This window comes from Diabrotica virgifera, chromosome 8, assembly GCF_917563875.1.
Source record: "Diabrotica virgifera virgifera chromosome 8, PGI_DIABVI_V3a".
NCBI lineage: Eukaryota > Metazoa > Arthropoda > Insecta > Coleoptera > Chrysomelidae > Diabrotica > Diabrotica virgifera.
The window spans coordinates 143,909,938-143,933,725 of record NC_065450.1 but is presented as its reverse complement, the minus strand read 5'-3'; the positions used below and the strand labels follow the sequence as shown (position 1 = coordinate 143,933,725).

Sequence of the window (23,788 nt, the reverse complement as noted above, 5' to 3'; positions counted from 1 at the left end):
AACAAAAAATAAACAAAAAAATCTTGGAGGATAGCGATACTGAAGAAAGCGATTTTGATGAAGAAGGTCTTTGCAATGACGATGAGTTGGATGACATAATCAACGAGGGAGGTGAAACTGATATCTGCATATTATGTGGAGACTTCGGCAAAAAGACGGAAACATGGTTCAGATGCACAAGTTGTGGACAATGGGTGCATAAAGAATGCAGTGGAGCCAAAAGTCCCGAAAACTACATTTGTGACTTTTGTTAATATGTTAAAAAAGCTTTGTTTACATTTTCTTATTTTCAGTATTAAAAAATAAATTTTCTTTTCATATCACTTGCGCTTTTAATATAGATACCTACGTGCGCCATCTTCACCATCACTGTGCGTCATCTTTCCCTCGGTGGAAGGTAAGATGGCGCAAAAGCGTTTTTTTTTTAAAGCCGCATAAAAAATACTTCCTTTTATTGAATTTAAAAATAATCCTAGAAATTGGTTATAGAAATGTCCAAATTACAGGCTCGTAGCATTCAAAGTTAGCTTAAATATTTTTTACCCTTAAATAAAATGTATTTTGCTTAGGTGCGTCATCTTCGACGTCCTTCCGATAATATGCGTCGCGTGCTAGCTCATGTAAAAGATTATTGAATTCTCTATTCAGTAATATAAACAATAACATAATTATTTATACAGGGTGTCCAAGAAAAAACTATTTTAATTAAATTAATTGACACAAAAAGAAGAATGTCTGTAAATTATTTAATTTAAAATACATTCTACTGCTGTCACAAAACAGAACAAAATGTTTTTGATAAATAAACATTGCTTTTCGCTTAATTTCAATGTTCAAGCTGCCACCATCTGCCTCTTGGTAGGTTGAATATTGAATTTAAGCGAAAAACAATATTTATTTGTTAAACAATTTTATCTGTTTTCTGTCCGTAGTAGAATGTATTTTGAGTTAAATAAATTGCGTACATCCTTCTTTTTGTGTTAATTAATTTAATTCAACATAATTTCTCTTGGGCACCCTGTATAAATTATTGGGTCAATATTGGTTAATATTACTGAATATCGAATTGAATACCCTTTCAAATGAGGTAGGCCACGACCCCTACTCCCTATTTAAAAATAAGGGGTGGGGGAAATGGAAGATAGGGGGTTGACAAATGACAAATGTATGTATGGTAAAAATGTGTCCCCCTTAGATTAAACATCGACTTCTTTCTTCATTTCCTTAAAATCTAATAAACACTGCCAAATATCGAGGTGGGCTGTTTTCTTTGGCCCACTCTGTATATATTACAAAATATAATACCTATATATTACAAAGTATTAAATGGGGTAGCTTCTTGTACAATCATGCTCATTGCCTACTAAATTGACTTACTATTATTTTCCATTCAGCCCTGTTTGTTGCTCTTTCTTCCGGTAAGCTATCAAACCATCTTTGTCTGGGTTGATCTGCCCTCATTTTGGTGATTGGACCCCGTTTTAGTATTATCTTTGGCATCTTTTTCCTTTCCATTCTTATCACATGCCCCATGCATTCCACTCTCTGTGCTTTAATGAATCAAGTGATGATTGGTTCGTTATGCAGTTCCTCTAGCTCCCTGTTTGTTTGTCGCATCCAACCTTACACCGGTGTTTTTTCCTCCATATATAACCTATAACTCTAAGCATTTTCCTTTCCAATCTTTCCAATTTCTTCGTATTTACTTTTTTCATTGTCCATACTTCGTTACCATAGGTTACTGCGAGCCTTATTACCATTTTATATATCCTTTTTAGCTCCATATATATTTGGATTTCATCAGCGTTATTAGACTTCCCATCTTTTTATTTCCCTTTGCCAATCTGGCATTCAGATCTCACTCTTCCTGACCTTTCTCATCTATAATGACCTCCAGATATGTAAAATGAAATGAAATGAATCATTAGATATGATGGTAAACTGTTTCTCTTCTTTTTGCTCTGTATTGCCGAATGTTATGTACTTTGATTTTCCTGGTTTATTTCTAGATGAAAATATTTTGCCTTCTTTTCTAACCTTTTTATAACATTTTCTAATTATTTTTTTGTTTTCATTTGAATAGTAAGATCATCAGCGAAGATCAGACATTGATGTTGATTGTTGAAGATGGTTCCGGTCGTTTTAACTTGGCTATTCCTGATTATTGTTCCCAATACCAAATTAAAAAGCACCTTGTATAATGGCTCCCCTTTTCTAAGACCTCTGTTCACTTCAGACTCCGATGAGATTCCTCTCCATACTACATAATTTCGTGTGCTACAGTCGACTCGCGTTAATTCAAACCTGCGATAATTCGAATCTCTCTATAATTCAAAGTTATCACGAGTTCCCTACAAAATCTCTTTATATTTCGAACTAAATCAATACATTTTTATACACTTGGTAATTCGAACGAAAAATATCATTGCTATATAACAAAACGACGCGTTAATTCGAACTTATCGGCGTCCAACACTCGACAATTCAAAGTTGCAGAGAGTGTGTGTGTGTGTTTGTGTTTTATTGGCACTGGTTTTAGCAACAAAAAAGTTGCAGACAGAAAGAGGCGGAAAAATTGTAGTAAGTACAGTTTTCAAACTTGAATCAACGCGCCTTTGTTTTTGTTATGATTAATTTGACGATTTGATACACACTTCTCACGAATTGGTTTGTTTAGTTTTAGTTACTGTTAGGTACTCTTTCGTTGGTATACAGATTAAAATTTTGTTAATCATGAGCCCTAGAAAGTATAAATGTTTGACGATTGCTGAAAAGAAGAAGTTAATCCAAAAAGTAGAGGAAGGTGAGAAGAAAAGTGGTGTTGCAAAATAATTTTAGAACTCTCTGAGTACTCTCTCAACCATAATAGAGCACAAGGAGAAAATTAATGCTGTTCAAAATGCTGGAGTACGGAAAAGAACTACTTATGGATGATGAACCAGCAATAGAACCATTAGTTGACATCAGCGGTGTGAGTTTTTCTGACTTTGTTCAAGTGGATGAAGATGTTGCTGTCTCAGGTTCACTAACCGATGGCGAAATTTTATCTGCGAGAGATACGAATGAAAAAAGTAACGATAAAGATGAGTACGATACATAAGAACCTTTGGCAGAGGTGTCAGTTAAGGAAGCAAGATCCTCATTCGATACTTTACAAACCTTCTGTCTACAAAACGAAAGTGATGAAAAAGCATTTCAGGCACTTTTTCTCTTAAAAAATTATTGAGCAGTCTGAGCAGCAGCAATGTGTTTTGAAGCAAACCAGTATAATACAGTTCTTTCCAAAGATTATTAATTCACATTAGGAATACAAAGATGTATGTATATACACGAATGTACCTCTAAACTTTGGTCATCGTTATAGAATAAGTAGCAGTTGATAAATAATCAACACTTAATAATTCGAAGTTTTATTTATTTTCTCTCACAAATTTCGAACCATTTGATATTTCACACTCAATAATTCGTAATATTTTAAGAGTCCCTAGAGTTTCGAATTAACGAGAGTCGACTGTATTAGGAGTCATTCTTACTAGTCTAGCCAGTTCTGTGGGTATGCCCAATAAGTTCAGTGGTTGCTATATTTTATTCCTTCTCATGCTATCATATAGACGGAGAGGCAGCGCTGAAAAACTCTTTGAATTTACTAAATCTAAATTTTTCACAGTTGATTACTGTGATCGTGTAGAGAAACATACTGCGGTCGGTCAAGCGAAACGTAGAAGAGGGGTTACTGAGAGGGTATCAAAGTTGCTTTCCTACGAAGGTAATTAAATCCATTTACTAAGGCTGAAAATCAGTACACACATTCTAAATTGAATATAAATAAAAGTTATTATAGTCGGTCAGCTGTATGACGGGACAGAGCAGGTCGGTCGGACCCAATGAATGTACAGGGTTATTCACTATATTTTGACCCCCTTGTAAACTGCTTTATTTACAGAATTAGGAAAAAATGTAAAATACAAAATTTATTCGATTTTTTAATTATCATTTATTGACATATATGAGTCAAACCCTTGAGTCTTTCTCTTCCTGGATGCTGGCAAATACTTGTATTGCCGGATTTATACTCAGCCATTGCCACTGCTGCTACCGCTGCTGGAAATATTGCCCGAAATACGATATCGACGCGAGTGAGGTGTTCACATCAGTTCCTCGCCAATGTCCTCACAACTCATTTACCGACTCTCAAGAATGGAATGTGACGACAGCATAGTCTTGCTTACTTACTCACTTGCCGCTTTGCCGGCGGCAAGTGAGAGAGAGAGAGAGAGAGAGAGAGAGAGAGAGAGAGAGAGAGAGAGAGAGAGAGAGAGAGAGAGAGAGAGAGTACTTGAATGTGAATACTCAATCGCACTCGCTCTGCCAGTCCTTTGACTTGCTTCCCGAAAACCGAATTTTTGTGGAGCGCCGTGCAATGGCAGTGGCATGAGCAGCGGCAGCGCGAGTGAGCTATTTACACATTCACGCTGCCCACTTACCTGCCCAATTCCCTGTCCAACAGGACTTAGTGTAAATGCGGTATATAGTTTGTTAAACGTAGGAAAGAGTTTGAAAATCTTACAATCTTCATGCGACGTTATGCCATCGCCAATCGTCATGCGACAATTCGACATTGAATCGAATGGAATAGAACAACTTAGAACGGAATCCTATAACATTCACAACAGTGGCGGCTCGTGACCTCAGTATGCGGGTAGGCTACACATATACTTCGGGTAGGCGACAAAAAATATCCTACAGTTTGTAATACATTTTGAGCCGTCTTGCAATACTAAATGTAATCTATGACCGCAACAATGTGTAAAAATTGCTTTTGGAGCATCTACTTTAATTTTTGATTGTAATCCGTTTAAAGAGCCAGCCATTACACTTACACCATCGTAAAATTGAGCAATTAATTTATTTTTGTAATCATATGGCTCAAGCACGTTTGAAATTAAACTATATAGAGCGTCTGCAGATCTATTATCGCTAACATCAAAAAACCCTAAAAATCTTTCTGTTACCTGACCAACTTTGTTAACAAAACGGATTGTTAAAGTATACTGTGATTTTTCGGTTATATCAGTAGTATCGTCAGCTAGTAGAGAAAAAAATTGACTTTCATTAATTTCTGTTGAAATTTCATTTTTTACGTAATCGGCAAGACAATCTATTAAATCATTTTGTATTGTTTTTGACAAACCCGTGAACACCCCTTCTATTTTTTAACATGATCCTGGATTTCCTGATCGCGTTTAACTACTAAATTAAAAATTTCTTTAAAATTACCCATGTTTGAAGAATTATGGCTCTCATCACGACCGCGAAATGTAAGTTCTTGTTTTGCTAAAAGAATTGTAACATCAATTTCTTCAACTTTTTCAATCTTTTTCAACTTCTTCGTTATATATCTTATTAGATAGAGAAATATGTCCAGCGAAAGCACTGTCAGTACTTTGTTTATTTTTTTCTAACCGTTTTAAATCCAAGCAATTGTTTAAATGTTCTTTCGAAGATTCATGTTTTTTTACACTAGCTGATAAATTTTTCAAATCTGAATATCCCTGACTCACCTAAACATTTTGCTTCAAATTTGAGAGCAACAGACAAGGCCAACAGAAAAGTGAATTTTTAAAATAACTTCCGCTTAGCCATTTATGATTTTCATACCATATTGTTTTAAACGATCTCGAAAATGGTTGATTGTCTTTTGTCTTACCATCTGTGGATAAAATTGTTAAATTTTGTAAAGGAAATTGAAAATTTGAAATAACTACTAATTGAAATACTACCCATTGAAATAACTACTAATCTTTCTTGATTTTGGCGCCTTGAAAAAGGCGTCTCGATCAAACTGTATATTACATCGTTTAAAATATTCATATTCGATGACTAAAGTTTTTCCACCAATAAAACTAACACACCTACGTTTCAACAACGTCAAATATTACTTATTTTATTTATGTATCAAATAATAATTTACTATTCGAATAAATTGATAAGTTAACAATTAACCTCACTTTAAATTTTTAATTATCTATATAATCTAATAACACATTATTCAGTTTTCATAAACAAATTTAAATTGTCCTACCCAGTTTTATTCAATACTTAACCTACTAATAACAGCCAAAATAAAAAAAAACAATTATTTTAAAACAGTTTCACAAGACACAAGAGAAGCAACTGATAAAATTTTGTAGGTCCGGCTATAAGACGTTGTGCCTATCCGCCCGTTCAAAATCGTAGAATACGGTCGCTACGAGCAGACCTGCAGCAGGCCTGCTCGCGTAAACAGAGAGAGATCGCACATCAATTCGGTGTTGGCGTCGTTCTATTTCAGGCTACGTTCCCGAGTGCCTGACCAAGGAGAATATAGAATCTATACAGTACTACTGATACTACAAGGAGCGTACAATAATTATAACTACGGAGAAAATTTTTTGGATATTTTTAAAAATAATTTGGATAATTTTTGCTATTTTATTGTAGATATTGTGTCAAAATTTATAAATTACAATTTTGAAATAAGTAATTTATATTAATAATTTATATTATTGTACTACATTTGAAGAGGGTAGGCGGCGCCTACCTTGCCTACCCCGACGGGCCGCCCCTGATTCACAAGAAATAATACGGGGAAGATATCAATACTATATATAATAGGACTATCCAATAAACTTAAAGCAAGAGGAAATAAATTCAACATTTCAACAACGTTCAAGACAACAAACACATTGAGATCTATTTTATCTAAAACTAAATCTAACAATGAACAAGAAAGAACAAAGTATGTATTGTATTTATAAAATAACTTGTGAATGCGAAAAATTTTATTTGGTTGGAACACCAAGACCATTAAAAGTCTTATATTAACCCGGCATCCGACAGGTGAATTTTTTGACACTAACAGACAGGTGGGGTGTGACAACCAACAGCAATTGAAATAGTTAAAGAATCTCAAAAAATATCTTTACGTTTAGTTGTCTGTGATATCTGGCACGTCATCATCTTGAAGCTGCTCAAAATGGCCACTATTTACACTAACATTGTCTATTTCTTCACTTACTTCCGCATCACTCTTGTCAATACATTCGTCACTGTCTGATTCATCCCAAAACGCCTGAAGACGTGCTGATTCTCGTTCGTAATTCATTTTAGCTTAGACTAATAAAAAAATATGTTAAAATCTGTAATAAGTATTATTCACTTACCTATATTTACTTATTTATAGGAGTAAAACAAAATAAAGCAAATTCTGCAGAAAGTGAAAGTACAAAATCCGACTCGTGGGGGTGACCACTTTCAATCCAAATGTACTTTCTGAAACTAAACAGACGACTAAAAACTATGTGTAATCGCATAGATGAATATACAATAGAAAGCTATCTAGCCGCTGTGGCCACTACATACATGCAAAATTTCCTTATGTTTTAGGCGCTTCAGCAATGTTGGGGTGTACTACACCCTATCTGTCGGATGCCGGGTTAAAAATAGAGAATTTGATAGATCTCAAATATTTCAACACGCATGGGACAATGAACATAGAGTTCAGTGGAAAGATTCCAGATAGTCCAGAAAGAAACAGATAGTAAAAACAGAAAAATCAAAGAAGCGGCTCTAATTATGCTAAGTGAAACCAATTGTGTCGCAGATTCCTCGGTAGAATGCAGTAGTATGTGGTTACTCACACTAAAAGAGGAAGTCAATGGAAAGAAAATACCACGATTAGTAAGTCAATAACATATCGAGGGTAGCATATAATTTATATTTTAGTAAAATCCACGAGGAAAATAAACTTCCTGTAGCTGGCTGTATACCATAAATCACAAAAATACCAAGTTTCTTGTAAAAGGTATATATTAAAATACCCTAAATAAGGGTCACAATACCAAACGTTTTCGGATTAAGGAATCCATCATCAGTGTTTAAAAGCCCTAAAATTAAGTATAACCTAATTAAATGAGATAAAAGTTAAAATTGACAGAGGTTTTCAAGGACAAAAGGTCATACTTACAAAATTTGCATGCCTGAGCCACCAAAATGTATAGGGTAAAAACCCTTTAAATGTAAATAATAAAGATTTTTACATATTTATATAAAATTCATCGGATGTTATAGATAAACCTGGATGTTACCCAGGGCAACACAGGACTCTTCCCACGTGGTTGGAACTTTTTTTGGAGAAAACCTGAAATCCAATATGTGAGGTTTTCTCCAAAAAAAGTTCCAACCACGTGGGGGGAGTCCTGTGTTGCCCTGGGTAACATCCAGGTTTATCTATAACATCCGATGAATTTTATGTAAATATGTAAAATATCTTTATTATTTACATTTAAAGGGTTTTTACCCTATACATTTTGGTGGCTCAGGCATGCAAATTTTGTAAGTACGGCCTCTTGTTCTTGAAAACCTCTGTCAATTTTAACTTTTATCTCATTTAATTAGGTCATACTTAATTTTAGGGCTTTTAAACACTGATGATGGATTTCTTAATCCTAAAACGTTTTGTATTGTGACCCTTATTTACGGTATTTTAATAAATACCTTTTACAAGAAACTTGGTATTTTTTTTTATATTTTAGTATTATTTATAATATATTATCTGTGCATTATTAATATTATTCATAATTTAAAATAACATACATAAAATATACAATCAGAGTTTGATGTTAATTTTTTTGAGTAAACTGAATGTAAGACCAAATACTTACAATGTCGGGATAGTATCATGAAGTTTTTTCCTGGTTTTTCCTCGTGATTTACTATGCAATCACTAACACGAAAATTTTACTGCCACCATTGCCTGTCGTTGTCTTTTGAAAAACAAATCACATAGGTACTATGATTTTTTGGTGACGGATATTCTTGAGTTGATTTCATGTAGGTAATCGAATGAACTAGCTTTCAATAAAGTTGTCCCAGGAACGCAACGTTGTAAAGGCAAAGTGATATTGCCAATATTTATGAGCAGGCACGTATAGCCAGGAAATGTTCTTGAGGGGGGTCCAAATACAACTCAAATTTTTTGTTAGGTTAGACGGTAAGGTATTGAAAAAAATATTTAGACTAAATTTTAGATCCACTTGCAAAATTTGAAAAAAACTATTTTGATATTTTAAAAATTGCAATAACAAGTGTTTACTACTTTACTAAGATATATCATCTATATGATGACAATCTCACCCTAGTAAAGTAAGTTGTTTTTAATAGCTAATTTCACCATTGTATCTTTTTAGCTTTCCTGATGATGTTAGTGACTACTAACGAAATATAGAATTCCGTAGAAAAGAGTACACCTGGTTTTCTATTCAGCTGTCTACTCAATAATTTTGCGTTATTTAATATATCATCATCATCTAGACTTCTGCATTCAAAGTTGAACATAGGCGTCCCCTAATTTCTTTCAGTTCTGTCGATCTTGGGCTTCCAGCAACCAATTCCCAGCAACCCTTTTGACGTTGTCTGTCCATCGTGTAGGTGGTCTACCTCTAATTCTTCTGTCCGTTCGTGGTCTCCACATTGTAATTTTTTGGGTCCACCACCGTTCTCCATTCTGGCTACATGACCCGCCCAATTCCACCTCAGCTTTGCTATTCGCTCTATGACATCTGTGATGATGATTTGATATCTATATATCTGGCTTTCGACGTTCCAATGAACGGAACAAAGAGCCAATAAACTGAGTCTTTCGATTCCGATATTGTTTCTGGGTACAGTTTTTACTAGCTTCATTGTTGAGAACGAAGGTTCTACACTGGCCGTTATGACAGGTATAGTTGCCAAAATTTTAAGGAATTTGTAAATGTTTAGAGAACAGATCTTTATTACAATGTTTCATTAAGCTTTTACATGGAGAACTTCGGTATTTGGTTCCAAATATGATATTGTATTACAGTTACACCATAACATATACATATTCAGCTTTTATTGCTGCACGGGAAGTGTCGCGGGAGTAATAGGCAGCCAAATTTTCTAGCAATTTTGCTTTTTATGTAGAGGCAAATGAAGGTAAAAGAATTTGAATTGCTGATAAAATATTTTCGTTTAAATCTGATTTTTAAATTGGATGTAAGTTGATCCGTACACTGAATAAAAACAGAAGAAATCCTAGTAAAAAATAATAATAATTACGTTCAATTTTTCAAAAATGTTAATAATAACTTGGGGATAAACTTGCTGCCTTGTTTTGGGAGGGGTTTTGGGAGGGGTCCGGACCCAATGGACCCCTCTCTTGGCTACGTGCCTGTTTATGAGTTAGTTACCTAACCAACGGCGGATCCAGCAACCTTGCAAGGAGGGGGCAAAGAAATAAAAATTTTCTCGTCACTCGCGTACGTAGGATTCTTTTTCGGTATGGGCGGTTATTTTATTTTTCTTTATGTACTATGTCCTTTGAGAACGTTGGTTACTATCACAGCTATCTTAATTTTATTCACTACCACCCTAAATCAACCACGAAGTGCTTTTTCATCCTGGACTGCCTTTGCCTTCTATTTTCACTTGCATAATATTTTGTAGCAGCCTATATTTGAAACTTCTCATTACATGTCCAAAATACTCCACTTTTCTCTTATTGACGCCTTCTATAATCTCAGTAGTCTTGCTGAGACGTTCTATTATTGTGAAGTTTAGAATCTTCTTTCCCCAAGATACTTTTAAAATTCTTCTATAGAACCACATTTCGAAAGCCTCAAGGCGATTTAGGTAAGTAGATCGATTTTATTCACAGTTCAAGACTCGACACCATACAGTAAGACCGAGAACACGTACTTTGGAGAAGGAATTCTGTTTTATGTTTTATTCCGTCATTCAATTGTCAACAGGACACAAAACTCACTATTTATTTTCAATCGTATTTATCTCTTTCTTAAAAAAATGCGACACCAGGCGAAGTCTCAAGGAGGGGGCAATTGACCCCATTGACTCCCCCTTGGATCCGCGCCTGTACCTAACATAGAATACCTATGTCTGAATTGCTGATATGAATAAGTCAGATTAAACTAAATTATTAGAAGAATTATTATTTTTTGATTAAGCAACAACGTTTTTGTTTAATTTAATAATATTTTGTATTTTGTAGGTGGAAGTCAAAACGTCAATAAAATCATTTTTTAAGTTAATCTGTTATAAAATAGAAATTTTAAATAATAAAGCTTTAGTACATGTTGCCGCCATCTATCATGCACTAGACGAAGCTACGGAAATCTTGTTTAAATATCTTTTCTTACACACTTATTTTTTGCACAATTACAATTCAGTTGTTAAAAAACAAAAAATAGCTAATAGCGTTGATTGAAATATTAATATTGGCCCCAATACATCAATAAACGCTAATAGTCTGTACAAATAGTAGTAATAAAAACAAATTCTGATTCAGTTTTTTGCGGATTCCTGTACAAAAATATACTTACAAGAATTTAAACAAATCAGAAGGGAGCGCGCGAAATTGTCGATTGCAATTATTGTTTAAACAATTTATTTAAAAAGATTCAAAAGATCTCTTATTTACCCCGGAAAATATTTTTTAGGCTTTTTGGCTCATTCTAAACAAAAATGGTATTACATTTTTCCCGTCTCATCATTTTTCTCAAAAGTTCATACGTAGTTTTTGAGTTATACGCGATTTAAAATCTAAAAAATGCGAAAATACCCACTTTAGAGGTTTAAAAAACTCATATGGAAATTGTTGATGGAGTTGGAGTGGAGATTAAACCGAGGCTTATTTCAATTTACACCGTTGTTTTTTAATTGTTGATTGAGCGCGCCAACTCGACTTTTAAGCAGCCGCATCTCCGCGTGTTACGCACTATATGGTGCGTCTCAAACATTATGATTGTCAGTAAGAACAAGATTGAAGGCGAAACAATCTAAGAACGTATAGAAAAAACTACTTGGGATAAGTAAGAACAATGGGACCGCAGCCTTGAAATAAAACGACTCATGTAAATTGCCAGAAGCGCTTTCAATAAGATAAAAGCAGGATTATGCAAAAGAAATTAGTAGAGTACTTATTTAGATGGTACGTATTCTCTGTCCTATTCTATGGAGTTATTATATGTTTTTTATTATATAACAAGATAGACTCAGCTTGGAAAAATATAAAATTAGCTCTGACAAGCGCATCAGATGAAATACTAGGACACAAGAAGAAAACAACAAAAAAATGATTCGACGATGATTGTCTGAAATCCATAAGAGAGAAATATGGCTAGAAGGAACATGATACAAAACCCCTGGCACAACAACAATGAAACGTATAAACAGAGAAGAACAGAGAAAAGAAAACTAATGAAAAGGAAGAAGAGGGAGTATCAGGAACAAATAATCAAAGATATAGAAGAAAAAAGAAAGAATAAATAAGCAAGACAGTTCTTCAAAGGAGTTTCAGAGATCAAGACCGGCTACCAGGCAAGAACAAGAAACCTTCTTCAAACCGACAGCGGGCAGCTTATCACTGACGACAAGAAAATCCTAAAAACCTGGAAGGATACTTCCATCAACTATTAAACGACCAATCTAGCAGATATACGTCAAACATAGAAGTACATACAGCTCAAATAGAAGACCAATACCCGACATACGAAGAAGTAACACAGGCAATTAAAAAACTTAAAAATAATAATGCACCAGGTAGCGATGTATACCCGCAGAGTGCTTAAAACATGGAGGAGAAGCGTTGTACAGTTCTATATACATACAAGCTAATTCAAGACATTTGGCGAGAAGAAACCATGCCAGATGAATGGAAAGAAGGGGTTATTGTACCAATACACAAAAAAGGAAACAAAAAGCAATGTATTAACTATCGTGGAATAACACTCGTAAACACCACCTATAAAATCCTTGCAAACACAGAAGAAATCGTTGGGGTTTATCAATGCGGATTTAGACCGGGCCGCTCTACTATTAACCAGATATTCGCAATAAAATAGATTATGGAAAAATGCTGGGAATTTGATCGTGAGCTTCATTAGATGTTCATAGATTTTAAACAAGCATTTGATAGTGTATGTAGGGCTAGACTGTGGACAGCGATGCAGGAACTTGGCTTCCAAAAAAAACTAGTCAGGTTGATACGGATTTGTATGGAACGGTTATAGTCCTGTCGCCAGGGGGGGTACAACGGCCTCGTTAATTCAGATGGACTTACCCAAGTTTTTTTTATGTATTTTGACCCGTAGAACCCGAATTTTTTGGGTAACAGTTGATCCGGATGTCGATAAGATTGTTATAGACCAAGAACTTGAGGAATCAAATAACAGCGATTTTTGGCAAAACAAAACAATATTTTGTATTTTTTGGGTCATTTTAAGCAAAAAATATTTCTACAAGTTTTTTAGTAGGATGCACAGTTTTCGAGATAAACGCGGTTGAACTTTCAAAAAATCGAAAAACTGCAATTTTTAAACCCGAATAACTTTTGATTAAAAAATAAAATAGCAATTCTGCTTAGCGCCTTTGAAAGTTCAAGTCAAATTATGTCGGTTTTGATTATTTGCATTGCTAAAAATTTATTGTGTTATTGTTAAACAAAGCTACAAACAACTAGTGCGTGAGTGATGTTTCTATGATTTCTCATTTAAAATCGAACGAGTAGGTAGAATAGGTACTAGTGCAATCAAGACTATTTCTACGTTACATGCGTTAAAACGCATGTAAAAGCACGGGAAACCCTACGTGTTTATAGCTTTGTTAAACAATAAAAAAATAAATTTTTACCAACGCAAATAATCAAAACCGATATAATTTGACTTAAACTTTCAAATGCGGTAAGCAGACTTGCTATTTTATTTTTTAATCAAAAGTTATTCGGGTTCAAAAATTGCAATTTTTCGATTTTTTTAAAGTTCAACCGCGTTTATCTCGAAAACTGTGCATCCTACGAAAAAACTTGTAGAAATATTTTTTACTTAAAATGGCCCAAAAAATACAAAATATTGTTTTGTTTTGCCAAAAATCGCTGTTATTTGATTCCTCAAGTTCTTGGTCTATAACAATCTTATCGACATCCGGATCAACTGTTACCCAAAAAATTCGTGTTCTACGGGTCAAAATACATAAAAAAAACTTGAGTAAGTCCATCTGAATTAACGAGGCCGTTGTACCCCCCCTGGCGACAGGACTATTACGATGTAAGGTGAGAATTGGACAACAATACTCGCAGACATTCGAAATAAACAATGGACTAAAACAGGGAGATGCACTTTCACCACAACTCTTCAACGTAGCTCTGGAACACATAATCAGAAGTACAAGAATCGAAAAACTGACTACACAGTATTTCATGGAGAAGGACCAAATTTACTATTGGTTTTTGCAGACGATATCGATTTAATAGGAAGAACCCGATTAAGGATGAAGTAGACTTTCGTGAGGTTCTAGAGAAAGCAAAGAAGATGGAGCTCCTAATCAACGACGAGAAGACGAAATATATGACATGCATATAAGCCGCAATAACCAAAGCAGAGAGAGAATCGGTCAGAACATCACCATCGATGACTTTAACTTTGAGCGCGTTAAAGAATTTACGTATATTGGAACAACAATAACTAAAAACAATAACGGATCACAAGAAATAAACAATAGGATACAGGCCGGTAACAGATGTCTTTTTGCCCTCAACACCTTATCAAATCGAAACAACTAACAAGATGTACGAAGATACAAGTGTATAAAACAATCATACGACCCGTTGTGACCCGTAATCCTAAGGGAAGTCTTTGGGCCCATGCTGGATGAAGAATCAGGACAATATAGTATAGGAACGAACAAAGAGCTCGAAGAACTTTACCCAGACGCCAACTTCATAAAAGAAATAATGTCCAGAAAACTCCAATAGGCAGGACACCTCAAAAGAGATTGTGACCAATGAACAGTAAGGTTGGTGTGGGAGGAAGTCCCAACTGGAAGACCACGCGGACGCCTTCAACTCCGGTGGCGAGATAATATAGCAGGATGCCTGAGCTATGATTGTGGAGAATTCAATAGAAGTTGCTCAAGACAGAAAACATTGGAAGCATGTTGTCGAGTCAGCTAAAATCCACGAAGGGTTGTAACGGCACGGAGTAAGTAAGTATTATATGGAGTTGAAACCTGGACAATTATGGACGCAACTGAAAAAATATTTGCCAGGTTGAGATGTGATGTTATCGAAGAATGTGGACACAATACGTAACAAATACGGAAACATTAAGAAAGATGAAAAAAGAATTAGAAATGCTCAACACTATAAAGGAAAGAAAAATGAGATGCTTTGGTCACATATTAAGAAATGAAAACTATGAGTTGATATAATTAGGTATACAAAGGAAAGTGGAAGGAAAGAGATGACTGGGGAGACGACGCAGGTACTGGTTGAAAAATTTAAAGCAGTGGAGGAAAAAACAATAGAACTCTTCAGAACAGCTGCAGACAGAGTACAATGGGCCGTAAAATGTGGAGGCGGTTCCACACACAACGGAAAAACCGAAGGTATGCCTTGAGGCGAAAGACCTCAAGGAAAATCTCTATGTGTGTATGGAGAATTCTGTTGAGGTATTCCTGCAGATCTCATGCGTGGAGGCCGGAAATTTCAATACAAAATATTATTCGTCTTGTTTCAAGGCCTCCGCGTCTCGAGACCGATCGGACTGTGTGGAGGGGTCGGGAGATAGGCCTCAAGGTGATTCGTTTTCAAGTGTATTAGTTGTGTTTGTTGTTCCATTCAGTTTTATCATACAATTATGGCCCGTGCAAAGCAAAATCAAGATGATTTTTTAGATATGCTCAGAGATACGCCGTGCTTGTGACAAACTACATCAAAAGATTATCATGATCGTATAAAAAATGAAGTTGCTTACCAAAGTTTAGCGAAAGAAAATGAGAGAAGTGGAACCTCTAGCTAACAAGGACTGTGTAATTAAAAAAATTAATATTATGCGTAGCAGTTTTCGGAAAGAATTAAAAAAGATCAAAGAAGCATCATTTGTTGACACCATTGCGAGAATACACACACTGGAGTGCCTTATGGCTGGCTGGCCTTCGTAAATTCCGTAGTGTGTGGAGACCAGCACATTTTTTGGTTCGCCTCATACGCCAGGGAAATAAGGCAAAAATATACCATGTTCGTGACACTTGAGCAGCCAGGTTGCAAATGGGTTTTCTGGGTACTGTATACATAACACTTTATAAATACAAAAATGCCCGTCACAGTTCGGACGAGAATTTTAGTTATTAACAAATAAGTGTCAAAAATGGCAGTTTTTTCGTTTAAATCGCCACAGGTAAAAATAGGGTAATTAAACATGTTATTTGTAGTATCCTTCTTTTAGTAGATGAGCAAAGGTTTAAAATGGCAGTTTTTGAATTTTGGTCCAATCATTTGTTGTTCGGAAATTTAAAAATAAAACTAAAATTTTGAAAATAAAAAATTTGCTATACCTTCTGCTAAAATGACCTTAAAAGTTTCATATGGCATGAAAAGTTGAGTCAAACAGTCCATATACTCGTAATGCACAAAAAATTCTAAGACGATTCGTCAATTACTTTAAATTTTACAACTTGTTTTTCTCAAAGAGCTTTTTTTGTAATATTATTGTTTAGAAAATAATAATGATATAGCACTTCTGTGGAAACCGCGTGAAAGAAAAATAGTTATATTTTTAATGTATTTAAAAAAATCATTAAAAAGTCATATTTATCATTCCGAAAATATTTTACTAAAGTGGAGTCATTTTTGGCCTATAAACAATTTGAATAACTTTGTTAATATTAAATCTACACTAAAACTACCTTATGATTTGAAAATCTGATATTTTTACATAAATTAGAAAAGAAAAACTTTTCGCCTATGTTAATTACGGTCAAAGTCAGCCACTTTTTTTATTTAATTTAAAGCTACTTTGTTTATAATAATTAAGCAACATAACTAGCGCCATTTTGAAGTTCAAGGTATATAGTTTGTGTATAAAAGTTTGAGTAAACTTTGAACTTCAACAAAGTGGTTAATAAAGCTTCAAAAATGACGTCCCAACGAAATCGATTCGTGGTTGGTGGAGTGGAATTATAAAAATCCGTGCGCTCAAAAAATTAAATTAATTCTTCAAACATATGCTGCGATTAATATCTCCGGAGCTTGTTGATGGATTTTGATCATAATTTTTTAATTTGTATGTACTCGTAATCTTGCAGAGTACGTTATGTACACCTATCCCCACCTAACATTACAAAATGTTAGGGGAACCCCCTTTTCACTCAGGGATATGAAAAATAGATTACGACCGATACTAACAACTAACAAATATACCTATATATTTCATAAAAATCGGTCAAGCGGTCTCCGAGGAGTATGTAAACTAAAAACTGTGACATAGAATTTTATATATGTAAATATATAGATGGCTAATAAAAAATAGATAGTGATAGAAGAGTTAAAATTAAGGGTTGTATTTACTTTTTAAATCTACACCATATAAAATTAAGGTAAACAATTTTGTCCAAAAAATTTAAAACAATGTCAGGGAGGCAACCCCTCTTATAATTTATGGGTATGAAAAAGTAGATTAAAACCTATTCTCAGTCCTACAGGACATACGTGTAAAATTTCATAAGAATCGGTCAAACCGTTTCGGAGTAGTATGATAACAAACACTGTTACAGGAGAATTTTATGTATATTGAAGTAACTGTGAAATAAATAATAAAAGTGGTTAACATTGACAGCAATTAACCTAGGCGAAAACTTGATTCTTTAAAAATTATTGTAAAAATACCAGCTTTTGAAATTCCAAAGTAGATTTACTCTACAGTCAATATTAAGGAGGGGGTATGGTTTGAAATATTTAATTTTTTTTATTATTTCAAATAAAAGTGCATACTTTCAAGAATACTCTGAAAATTTCAAAATAATCGGAGTAAAATTACCAGAGATACAGGGTGTTGAATATCCCTACCTTCGACTCGCTTTGCCGCGGCTTCGCGCCAGCACGCTTGAGCCTAGTGAGAAACGTTAAACAACTGTTCGTCTTCTCTTTTGTAGATTACTCCCCAATTTAAAAAACATATTCCAATGTTCATCACTTTACGATTTGGCAGACAAATAAGAAGATGAAGATGCAGTTGTCAAAACTTTAAACGCATTTTTCTCAAAACTGCTTTTTCAAATGCGGTGGACATTGTAACTGAAAAATTACTCGGCCGATCTATCTGATATTTTGCACAGATTTCCTTTAGACATTTCGTGAGGTAACAACGTCGAGATATTTTTCGTCTTGTGCTTATTTTTTGTTCAACAATATTAAATCTGTTGGTTTTCACAAAATGTTTATCAAAAATTTCGTATTTTTGAGTTTTGAGTGATACCAAAAATTCAAAAATCATTAAAAATAAAAAACTCGACGTTGTTACCTCGTGAAACTCATAAGCTAATAAAATCTTTTTGAATTTTTTGTTTCGTATAATCCAGTGATGAGTTCTGATGTCCACCGCAAAATCCATTTTTTTTGAGCTGCCTGCCAAAATTTGTCGCCAATGGCTTATTTTTCAATATTTTGGATTGAATTTTTTCTTAAATATTCTTTGAATTGTACTTAATGTGTTTATTTAATTTAAAAATAAAATAATTCTACCATAGTTTCGAAAAAAATTCACAAAAATGTGTTTGATATGTTGATTTCAAACCATACCCCCTCCTTAACAAAGCTAATTCAAATTGTTTTAAGCCAAAAATGACTTTACTTTAGTAAAATGTTTTCGGAGTGACAAAAATGACTTTTTATTGATTTTCTTAAATGATTTGAAAATATAAGGGTTCTTCTTTCATGTGGTTTCCACATAATTGCTGCATCATTATTATTTTCTGAACAATACCATTGCAAAAAAATCCTCTTTGGAATAATCAAATTGAATAAAATTTAAACTAATTGACGAACCGTCTTGAAATTTTTTGTGAATAGTACGTACTGGTTGTTTCAACTTTTTATGCAATATTAAAGGCTTAAGTGTATTTTCGCAAAAGTTATAGCAAATTTTTTATTTTCGAAATTTTAGTCCTATTTTGCAATTAGCGAAGCAAAAAAATGATCGAACCAAAAATTGAAAAACTGCCTTTGCTCATTTACTAAAAGGCGAATGCTCTAAATAAGATATTTAATTACTCTATTTTTAGCCTAGTCGGGATAGCATTTGACATTGCATTAGGAGCTGCCCCAAATTTTATTTTTCTAATCTTTAGGGAGGCTAAATATTAGTATAAATTTAAAATCTCGACTGAATTCCACCATTGCGTTAGCCGCCATCTTGATTTTAAACGAGAACGGGTTTTGCTCAATATCTCCGCCATTTTAAATTTTTTGACAAAAAGTGTAGAAACTAAAATTGTTGAAAATGCGATTTTCTATAGTTTCATTTATTATAATTTTTTTTGTGCGGTCGATATTTTCCGAGTTATGAGGGGAAAATAGTGACAGTTGTAGCATCTTTATTGAATTATTGAATTATCTCGTTTATTATTAGTTTTACAACAAATATATACCTATACAAAAATGAAGAGAATTAAATTATGTACAATTTTGTTGCCGTACATTTTTTTGGTAAAATCAATATTTAAGGTAGTACGTATGTGATAAAAGTGCGAGCGTAAGACCTGATTGATTTTGTAGCAATTGTTTTTGTTCAATATCTCCGCCATTTTCAACTTTTCGACAAAAAGTGTAAGAACTGAAATTGTTGCAATTACGATTTACTAAAATTTTTCGATGAACCAGTGGCGGGTCTACAAGGGGGGAAATGGGAAAATTCTCCCCCAACAGGGTCCAAAATTTAAAAAAAATTGTTGAAACATCACGATATATTAGCTGACATAAAACTTAAAATATCGACAGACCAATTCAACCAATCAAACCCGCTAGTTAATAAAATTAAGTGAACTTAATGCATATAATGTCTTTTTATGTCTTTTATATACTTAGTTTGGTTGATGTTTCATTGGAAGTCTCAAAAATTGTATAAAATATAATTCTCTTTATTTTTTTTATGTACAATTATGTCGTAAAATTAATAATAAATGAGACAATTCAATAATTATGCTTCCCCTCAGCTTCCATTATTTTCCCCCTTAACTCGGAGAATATTGATTTTATAAAAAAATTGTGCCAAAGAAATTGTAGGAAATTGCATTTCCAACAATTTTCTTTCCCACTATTTATGTTGAAAAGTTGAAAATGGCGGAGATATTAAGCAACAATAGTTCTAATTTAAAATCAATATGGCGGCTAATGCAACCTCGGAATTCAGTCGAGATTTTAAATTTACACTACTATTAATCTCTCCTAAACGATAGAATTATAAAATTTGGGGTAGCTCGGAAACAAAATTCAATTCAATAATTAAGCTTCCCCCACCACTTTTTACTATTTTCCCATGTAACTCGGAAAATATCAACTGCATGAAAAAAATTTTTAAAAAGAAATTGTAGGAAATTTTATTTTGAACAATTTTAGTTGAAAATGGCGTAGATATTGAACAAAAACAATTGCTATAAAATCAATCCGGTCTTACGCTCGCGCCATTACCGCATACGTACTACTTTAAATATTAATTTAAGCAAAAAAATGAAAGAGATCAAAATTGTGTAGAATTTAATTCTCTTCATTTTTGTATAGGTACATAATTGTTGTAAAACTAATAATAAACGGGATAATTCAATAATTCAATAATTATGCTCCAACTCTCACTATTTTCCCCTCATAACTAGGAAAATATCGACCGCGCGAAAAAAATTATAATAAATGAAATTATAGAAAATCGCTATTTCAACAATTTCAGTTTCTACACCTTTTGTCAAAAAATTGAAAATGGCGGAGATATTGAGCAAAAACAGTTCTCGTTTAAAATCAAGATGGCGGCTAACGCAACAGTGGAATTCAGTCGAGATTTTAAATTTATAATACTATTGACCCTTACTAAAGATTAGAAAAATATGCAAGGTTAGGCCTGTTATTCGTCTAACCCGACTGGAGTATTTTACCTGTAGCGGTTTAGACGAAAAAACTGCCATTTTTGACATTTATTTGTTAATAACTGAAATTCACGTCCGAACTGTGACGGGAATTTTTGTATTTATAATGTACTAGGTATATAGTACCCAAAAAACCCATTTTCAATCTGGCTGCTCAAGTGTCCCGACAAAAACCCTATTTCTCTGGACTATCAAGGCCTGGCGCCTCAAGGCATGCCTTCGGTTTTTCCGTTGCGTGTGGAGCCGCCTTAATGAATGCCAACGTCCTTAAGGGATGAGATACACAAAGAAGAAGAGGAAATAGCTAATAAATAAAATACCATTTAAATGCTTTGAAGTTTATTCAGTGTCCTACAATATTTGCTAATAATAATGTTTTGTAGTGAAAATTACATTTATGTACTAATAATATTATTATTTTGATCAATTTACAAACGGGTACGTAGTTCCTTTATTTTTAAATTGCCATGCATTCTTCAGTGAGTGTAATATTTTGTTCTTATTAAGCTTTAGGTACTCAATTGATAGACATATTACCCCTACCAACACTCCCAAACCAACTGCTACTGGACCACAGGAAAATTCTTTAAAGCTCACGTTAAATTCTTGCTTTTTAGCTCCTTCAATGCAAGTTGGCTGTCTTGCGTCCCAATGTTTTCTCAATCGGTCTATATTCCCATTCTCCATTTGCTTAAACATGCTAAAATATGAAGAATATTTATTTTATTAAGTAAAAGATTATTGAGATTTAGGGACTTATACTATGTGCTTATGCGCATTTCGATTTCATGAATCTACTCAGAGCACATCCATAGAAGCACTGAACTGAAATTATATCTTTCTTATTTTTGGTGTAATTATTAAAATAATTACAAAAGATACCACTAGTACCATCTGTGAACCTTAAGTAAACAAAGTTGAAAAATAACATTCAAAATAACTGTTAAAATTATAGTGTAAAAAATATAGTCAGAAGATCATCAGAAGATATATTACTACAGTTCTGGTTGTCACAAGACGTAAAAATGTAGTAAAAAGCAAAATAACCGAAACAGATCGAAGGACATTAACCCTGCAAAAGACACGTGATAAAAACTTACAAGAATGGAAGGATGGGCCTCAAATACCCACATAAATTATGTATCATTTTTCGGAATCACTTAGAATCATTTAGATAACATAATTCGCTTAAAACTACCAAAATAAAGTTAACTATAATTAAAAAGAACACCCTGAAACATTTTAACATAAAATTAATAAGCCATTAAAAGCAAACTGTTTTCTTAACACATTTCATTTCAGACACGATGTAAGTTTGTTGAGATAATTTCATTGCACATATTTTATAGTATGGTATAACTAGACCCAAACCCAGACATCCAAAGTGAAAGTTATCCTTCAACATCAAATTGTTCTATATGGTCCACATATTGTTCAGTAAAAAGTTACACCATTTTAAGCGTCGTGTTTGGGGAGGAGATGGGGGAGAAATCGGTAAATTAAGCGTGTTTTAGGGTTTTCGTCAATATTTCTAAAAATATGCGATTTAGCGTGAACCGTGTTCTATACAGAAATGTTCTACATTGAATTTTAAACAAAAAGGTCCTATGCATAATCCCCCTAAAACGAACGGTTCCGAAATTACGGAGGTAGTATAGTATAATTGGTCCCAAAAAAGGCCTAACCCCGTCATCCACAATAAAAGTTTTTCTCCAACACCAAGTTGTTCTTTATGGTCCACATATTGTTCAGTAAAAAGTTATATCATTTTGAGCGTCGGATTTGGGGGGAGGTGGAGGGGAGAAATCAACAAATTAGTAGTTTTTTTCGTTTTTCGTCAACATTCCTAAACCTAAGCAGGTTAGCGTGAACAATATTCTATACAAAAATGTTCTATATTAAATTGGAAACGAAATTTTACTGTTGGAAAGATATTCATGCGACATTGTCCATAGAAAGTTCAGATTGGGTTTCTCCGTACCAAAGATTTATATGACCTAGGCCTGTAGAGTAGAAGCCTCTTGGTGAGGTTAACGTTCCTTTAAGGGCTTATCAGTAACATACCACCGGTCAATGAACTAGCAAATTATATTTAGAAAACACAATTTTGTTAAAAAATTAGTTTCTTCAGTAATAATATTATAATTTGTCCAAACAATATAAAAAATATGGAAAATCTCCACTTTACAACCTCTGTAACTCCGGAATCGTTGATTTTATGTTTCAAATTTAATGTAGAATATTTTTATATAGAATATTGTTCACGGACTGGGACGCTTCGCCGTCGCCGTTTCGCCGTCGCCATTTCGCGAGCCACTTCGCCGTCGGCCGTTTCGCCGTCGCCATCCCGGCATTGGTTAAGTTTACAAGAACGTGATAACATACTAACTTTTTGTATACTAAAAGTCAGTGTAAATAAAATGCTGATGTTGGTAGTTAAACCAAGTTATATTTTCGTATTCAACTATACATTGTTTTCGTCTGAAAAATAAAATATTTACAGTATTAAAAATACGACTATTATCAGATTCCCGGAAATAAACAATATTGAGAAAAGGGATTTCAATTTAAATTGTTTTTACTGTATCAAAAATAAAAAACTCATTATGCAAAAGTGTTCGAAAAATAATCTTTCGAAAACCATTCAAAACTTATATACAAGTAATGGCGACGGCGAAATGGCTCGACGGCGAAACGGCGACGGCGAAATGGCTCGACGGCGAAACGGCTACGGCGAAATGGCGACGGCGAAACGGCGACGGCCAAATGTCCTAGACCCTATTGTTCACGCTAAACCGCTTAG

At 33.9% G+C, this 23,788-nt stretch overlaps 1 protein-coding gene across 3 annotated transcripts in view; it reads right to left on the bottom strand.

The window, feature by feature from the left end:
- Positions 1-21,307: 21,307 nt before the first annotated feature.
- LOC126889348 (ionotropic receptor 75a-like) overlaps positions 21,308-23,788 on the bottom strand; it is an 80,633-nt gene continuing 78,152 nt past the window's right edge. For all 3 annotated transcript variants that reach the window (XM_050657584.1, XM_050657585.1, XM_050657583.1), the window contains one exon: positions 21,308-21,685. In XM_050657584.1, the coding sequence (XP_050513541.1) occupies positions 21,409-21,685 (277 nt within the window). In that variant the 3' untranslated portion in view covers positions 21,308-21,408. The remainder of the gene's footprint in view (positions 21,686-23,788) is intronic.